This window comes from Nylanderia fulva, unplaced genomic scaffold (assembly GCF_048542155.1).
Source record: "Nylanderia fulva isolate GAGA-0341 unplaced genomic scaffold, ASM4854215v1 Scaffold171, whole genome shotgun sequence".
Taxonomy (NCBI): domain Eukaryota; kingdom Metazoa; phylum Arthropoda; class Insecta; order Hymenoptera; family Formicidae; genus Nylanderia; species Nylanderia fulva.
In genome coordinates, this window is record NW_028189957.1 from 154389 (window position 1) to 161997 (window position 7609).

At 41.0% G+C, this 7609-nt stretch overlaps 1 protein-coding gene across 1 annotated transcript in view; it reads right to left on the reverse strand.

Annotated features, from left to right (window-relative positions):
* Nucleotides 1-7609, reverse strand: part of LOC114946706 (very long chain fatty acid elongase AAEL008004-like) — a 115482-nt gene extending 107873 nt beyond the window's left edge. The window contains exon 1 of the mRNA XM_085481295.1: nt 7545-7609. Within this exon, the coding sequence (XP_085337421.1) occupies nt 7545-7609 (65 nt within the window). The remainder of the gene's footprint in view (nt 1-7544) is intronic.

Genomic DNA, 7609 nt, shown 5'->3' on the forward strand with positions numbered 1-7609 from the left:
AACATAAGAATAAATTTAGAAAAATGTGCATTTTTGAAAAATCAAATTTTGTACTGCGGGCACATCATCGGAAAAGATGGTATAAAAAAGGAGAAAAAGAAAATGGAAGTAGTAGAAAAGCTGCCAAGACCCAAGAACGTATCCGAAGTCCGAGCGTTCATTGATTTAATAAATTATTACGGACGATTTATAAAAAATATGAGTAGCATGTTGAAACCATTAAATGACTTGTTGAAAAAGAATTTAAATGGACTTCAGTTTGTGAAAGGGCGTTTAATAGCGCAAAACAAGCTTTCTGTAATGATAAAATTCTAGTGTCGTTCAATCCAAATCTGCCAATCGTTTTAGCTACGGATGCTAGTCCATATGGAGTCGGAGCCGTATTATCGCATGTTTATCTAAACGGAACAGAGCGAGTAATAGAATACACTTCGAGCACGTTAAATGATACGCAAAGAAAATATACACAGATCGATAAAGAGGCGTATGCCATTATTTTCGGAGTAAAAAAATTTCATAATTTTCTATACGGTAAACATTTCATTTTACTCACGGATAATAAACCGTTAACGCAAATTTTGAATCCTGGAAAAGGCTTACCGGCGTACAGTGCAATGCGGATGCAGCACTACGCGGTTTCCTCCAGGGTTTTGATTTTGATATAAAATTTAGAAAAACTGAAAATCATGGCAACACTGACGGATTTTCGCGACTACCAATAAAACAAAATAATAGGGCGAAGTATGATGTGCTAGACGTGTATACTGTTGATACATTAAATATGCTACCTGTTAAAGCAAATGAAATTCAAACAGAAACGCGTAAAGATGAGAATCTCTTAAAAATAGTTGAATCTCTGGAACAAGGCAAATGTTTAAAAAAATTTGGGTTGCAAAACCACGAATTCGCGTTAAATAACGGAATTCTGTTAAGAAAAGATAGAGTTGTAATTCCAGAAAAATTCAGAAATAAAATTCTTAAAGAATTGCACTTAGGCCATATAGGCATTGTTAGTTTAATAATCGTTTATGTCCCGGGTTCTTATGCACCGGTGCAGGCGAGGATCTGTGTGTGTCAGTGGGTAAATAATCAAAATCGGTTTAATATGAGAACTGTTATAAATGCTGCGTTTGAGTTCGCTACAGAATATTCGCGGTATACATCCGCACGCGACAGCAGTCGGAAACCGAATCTCCTGATCGCGCGTTACATTTCCTCTTGTCGCCTATCTTCTTGACATTCGAGAATCTTCTCACCTAATCTTTTTCACTCGTGTTATTATTCTTTTTTCTGTCTCAATGCTAGTTGTCAAACGTCTCGTCTGTTATGTTTTCTCTTTACTGGTTTATTTTGTCTCGTTTTTGTTTTCGTCCTTTTGTATGTCTCTACTTATACCCGGGGAATATGTGACGATATTATCGCCACATTAGAATGAAAGCCCTAGCGAGAAACTATGTTTGGTGGCAAGGAATAGATTTAGAAATTGAAAAAACTGTTCGTAGTTGTAAGGAATGTAGTCGCGTTCAAAATAATCCGAAGCCGGCGCCATTGCATCATTGGGAGCCTACTGAGGAAGCGTTCCAAAGAATCCATATGGATTTTGCAGAACCATTTGCAGGTTATAATTTTCTAGTTTGCGTAGATGCGCATACTAAATGGCCTGAAGTTTATGTAATAAATAATATTACTGCTTCAAGTACTATTAAAAAATGTCGTGAAATTTTTGCTAGATTCGGTATTCCACGAATGCTAGTAACAGATAATGGTAGAACATTTATATCACAAGAGTTTCAAAATTTTATCAAAGCAAATGGGATTATCCATAGACTGACAGCTCCTTATCACCCGGCTACCAATGGTGCAGCGGAAAGATTCGTACAAATATTGAAACAATGGTTGCGTAAAACAAATTTAGAAAATAAAATGTAAAATGCAGCAGTAGGTATACTAGGGGGGTTCTAGACCAGGTCCTCTGAGGGGGGTGCGGGGCGGGGGGGTATGACGTCACGCGGGCGGGGAGTCTTATCAACAGATAAGCTTATCTATGTTTATAAACAAAAGATAAACAATATCTATTACAAAGGGCTGCCGACAATCAGGGGGGGGGGGTTGCGTTTTTTCTCATACGTTTATGTTTATAAACAAAAGATAAACAATATCTATTACAAAAGGGCTGCCGACAATCGGGGGGGGGGGGGGGTTGCGTTTCTTCTCATACGTTTATGTTTATAAACAAAAGATAAACAATATCTATTACAAAAGAGCTGCCGACAATCAGGGGTAGAGGGGGGGGTTGCGTTTCTTCTCCTTATACGTTATCTGTATATTTCTAAGAAATATAATCAAATTCTAAGAAGGGCCGCTTGGATCCAAGCGCCGACAATCAGTTCTCTGAAAATCTAAGATAATCAAATTTTAAGAAGGGTCACCGCTTGGCATACGCCGACAATCAAGAGGGTTGATACATGATCTATACATATATTTCTAAGAAATATCAGCGGGTAAAGTTTCAGGGCGAACGTGTCATCGCTTGCGGCCTGCGACATGTTTTTGCATGGGATTGTATATCACCTTCGCGGTACCTCCCCAATAAGCGGCGGTTCTTTATTGTTTATCTTAGGAAGAAATACCAGCGCCGATAACCAGCGGCTGCAGGAATTTATAAACAAAACAAGCGCCGAAAATTTACGTCATCTAAATTTTTCTCGTTCGTACGTTGACGAACAAAGGGTTGATTGGGATATATAACGAGGACCGATGCCGCTGCCGGGCCATAGTACCACTGGCGAGCGCATGCTTTCCTTAAGGAAAAATAGCTGTGAGAAAAAAGTTTAGTTTAGTGTGCAATTGAAGTAGTTATTTCTGTGCAGTACAAGCGAATTTTTTACAAAAATGGAGAACGCAGAACATATTGAGCGCGACCTGTTGGAGCGTTCCCACCAAGTCGCCACCTTGGGCGAATATTTCGGATGGCTGCAAGAGTGCGAACGGTTTATCGAAGAGCTGGAAGAACGCAGCCGTGCCAAGCGTCCGCGTCTCTCGATTGGACATAGACAATCTCTCGTGGCGAGAATAGCGCAACTCGAGGGTGCGAAGGTGCGCTTGCAGAGACAGTATGTCGGTGAATCCATGTTTAGTGGTGGATCCATACCTAGTGGCAGCGGCGGCGGATTTAGTGGCGGTGGCAATAACGCGCAAAGACTCGTTTGGCGCGAAATCGATACGGCGTTCGATAGCCGTATACTGACCGGTGCGGTAATTAACGCAGACTATATCGAACCGCGTCAATTTTTGAAAAATGCCAAAGACATTGTATGTAGTCGAGAACGTGGAGAATGTGCTACAAAGACACGCCAGTGTAAAAGTGAACACTGTTTTCAACGGCGAATTTGTGTCCGGTGACAAACGTGCCAATAAAAGTATCAATACGAGAAACTTTGAACTCTTTCGCACGTCCGATGTACGCGAGTGGTACGAGCGCCGCGTAATCGAGCCCACGCTAGCATCGCTAGAAAAGTTCCAGGAACGCGATAGCGGCTGGGCATTGTCGCGGATAATAGATTTGACAGTAAATATCAACAAGTATAATCCTATGCGCGCGGGATGTCGTATCACATTACCGCAAAAAATTGTAACAAAGAGAGCGGTTGTTAATGTGCGATCAGCGGACAATGCGTGTTTCGCATGGTCAGTGGTGGCCGCTCTGTACCCCGCTGATATACATGTGGATCGGGAATCCTCCTATCCGCATTACACCACAGTGCTGAATCTCCAAAACATTGAGTTTCCAGTGACTGTGAATCAAATTAAAAAATTCGAACTTGCAAACGACATCTCCGTAAACGTGTACATCATCGAGAACGAGAACATCGTCCCGCTACGTCTTTCGGAAAAAAAGAAGGACAGACATGTCAATCTGCTGTACGTGGAAGACGAAAACAGCGTCGGGCATTTCACATGCATTAAAAATCTGTCTCGTCTCGCGGGCTCACAACTGAGCAAAAAGAAATGTAAAAAATTTATATGCGATCGGTAGGTATATATATATTTATTACACGTAAATTATATTTTAATTAAATTTTCATTAAATTTTTTATTTTTTTTACAGATGCCTACATTATTTCGGAGCGGCGGATAAATTGCAGGCGCATATGGAAAATTGCGGGAAACTGAACGACTGCGCTATTCGGTTGCCGAGCGAGAATGACAAGTGGCTCAGCTTCGACAACTACACGAGGAAGGAGCGGCTGCGCTGCCGTTTGTAGTGTACGCCGACCTCGAATGTGTTTTGGCAAAGACCGAAGATGCCAAAAATCATCAACATCATCAAGTGTTCAGCATCGCATACTATGTACAGTGTTCGTACGACAGTTCGTTGTCCGCGTACAATTCCCGCCGTAGTGTCGATTGCGTCGCATGGTTCGCCGAACAGCTTAAAAATTTAGCAATCCGCGTAAAAAATATTTTAACGACCAATGTCCCCATGGTAAATTTAACGCCTGACGAGTGGTTAAAATTTTGCACCGCGACGCATTGTCACATTTGTGAAAAAACCGTTTGACGAAGACGATACACGCGTCCGCGATCATTGCCACCTCACCGGGCAGTACAGGGGTCCTGCGCATTCAAATTGTAACTTAAATTACAAAGAATCATTTTGTATCCCTATAGTCTTTCATAATTTATCAGGTTACGACGCACATTTTATTATCGTGGACATAGCCACAGCGTTCGAAGGGGAAATCGAATTACTGCCGATAACAAAGGAAAAATACATTTCATTCTCGAAGACTGTTAGATTGACACAAGATAATAATTCGAAAAATTATATTAAATTACGGTTTATCGATTCGTACAAGTTTCTCAGCGCTAGTCTCGACAAATTAGCGTCATTTTTGGATAAAGAAAAACTAAAAATTTTACATTCAAAATATCAAAATTAAACTAGTGAAAAATTCAATATATTGACACGGAAGGGCGTCTTTCCGTACGAATACATTGACTGCGTGGACAGATTACAAGACACACGTTTACCGCCGCGCGACTCATTTTACAGTTCCTTAACCGGCGACACAGTATCCGAGAGTGATTACGCGCACGCCGAGACCGTCTGGAGCCGATTCTCCCTTCGAACGCTAGGCGAATATAGCGATTTATATTTAAAAATTGATGTCTTGTTATTGGCCGATATATTTGAGAATTTTCGCGATAGTTGTATAAAAAGTTACGGACTCAATCCCGCGTATTATTATACTCTCCCCGGATATACATGGGACGCCATGTTAAAACATACAAATATAAAATTTGAATTATTAACAGACATTGACATGGTAATGTTTGTCGAACGAGGTATACGCGGCGGCCTTAGTCAATGTTCAAGTCGATACGCACAGGCAAATAACAAGTACATGCAATCATACGATCCATCGAAACCCTTATCTTACCTCATGTATTTTGATGTAAATAATTTGTACGGATGGGCAATGTGTCAACCATTGCCATATGCCGATTTTCGGTGGGTCGACGATATATCGAATTTTGACGTATCATCTATCGCGTTCGATTCACCTATAGGCTATGTTCTCGAAGTAGATTTAGAGTATCCGCAGTATCTTCATGACGCGCACATTGACCTACCGTTTTGACCGACGCGCGATAAGCCGCCCGGCAAGCGGGAGTATAAACTCCTAGCAACGCTTTACGATAAGAAAGAAGCGCTACGTAATACACTATCGTAATCTGCAGCAGTGCACGCGCCACGGGCTACGCATAACAAAAATATATCGCATACTACAATTCACGCAGTCAGCGTGGCTTCAAAAATACATCGAACTCAACACAGTTTAGAACACAAGCGAAAAACGATTTTGAAAAAAATTTATATAAATTGATGAATAATGCGGTATTTGGCAAGACGATGGAAAATGTGCGCAATCATGTGGATGTAAAATTATTAACAAAATGGGACGGACGGTACGGTGCGGAGGCAATGATCGCGAAACCAAATTTTCATAGTACTAGCATATTTTCGGAAAAATTAGTTGCCATAGAATTACGCAAACTCGAAGTTAAATTCTACAAACCAATCTACGTTGGCATGTGCATACTCGACGTATCAAAAGTATGTCTTTATGAATTTCACCACGCATACATGTCACCGCTCTATCGTGACAATTGTAGAGTAATGTACACCGACACGGATAGTTTAATATATTATATCAAATTAAATGTCAGGATGTCTATGAAAATTTGAAACGTGACATCGCTCGATTCGATACCAGCGATTACGCCGCGAATAATGAGTACGGTATACCGCTCGCGAATAAAAAGGTGCCGGGTCTGATAAAAGATGAGAATAACGGCGCGATAATGACCGAATTCGTCGGGCTTAGAGCAAAAATGTATGCTTTGCGGGTGGATGGTAAAAAGGACACTAAAAAGGCAAAAGGTGTCAAAAGTAACATCGTAGCGCGTAGTATAACATTCGACGATTATACACGCTGTCTTAATGACGAGATTGAAATGACGCTTCAACAGTCATGTATAAGATCGAAATTGCATAAAGTGTATACCATCAGCGAGACAAAAATTGCTCTAAGTCCCTACGACGACAAGCGGTATGTCGTACCTGATTTGATTCGACCGACACCTTGCCGTGGGGACATTATCGAATACCATTGTAAATAAATTATATTGTAAGGACGTATTAATGAGAATTATATATATTTTGTTATATATTTCATATATTTCATATATGTTATACAATATATATTATGTTATACAATGATTGAATAAAATACATTAAATAATATTGTTTTTATGTATCCAAGAGTTGTGCAAACTGTCGAATCCCAGCCATTTCACATAAACCTCGTCACCCCTCCTGCGCAATATTTTCTCCACGAGGTACACATCCGGATAATTTGCACGATGCAGCTCATGCTCGTAAAACGCTCCAGCGATAGATGTCTTGCGATAATCCTCGAGTAGATATGTTACGGGATTAGTATGCTGCACTTTAACAATCTTAAACACCTCGGTTGTCCAATTTGGCGTGTATCCCTTCTCGAAAAGTTGTTTGTACTTGCTGACGCGTACCTGATCGATCACCTACTTTGAACTTTGCCGGGCCCGCGATTTTTACACGATTGTACACGGTAGCCAAGAGTCTTTCGGCGATCGCGGGGGTAACGTCGGCGGGTCGCATACCAATCGTTCGATGCTTGCGTCCGTTGTAATCTGATATGAGACGTGGCAGCATGTCGAACCACTTGTAAGTACCATTTAGCGTAAACATCTTCCACATGTCGTTCTTTAGCGTGCGATTGAATCGCTCGACGACCGACGCCTTCAATATCGAATATGTAGAATAGTGATTAATGTCATGTCTTTGCATAAGTCGTTGCACATCGGCGTTGTAAAATTCCTTTCCGTTATCGGTTTGCATGTTTTTCGGGCATCTCTTGCTATCCCGAATTATCTTGGCGATTGCGTCAACTGTCTCGCTTCCTCCTTTACTCTTGAGTGGTACAGCCCACGCATACTTGCTCAACACATTGATGATGGTGAGTATGTAGTGGTAACCTCTGTTGAAACGGTATTGACGCAT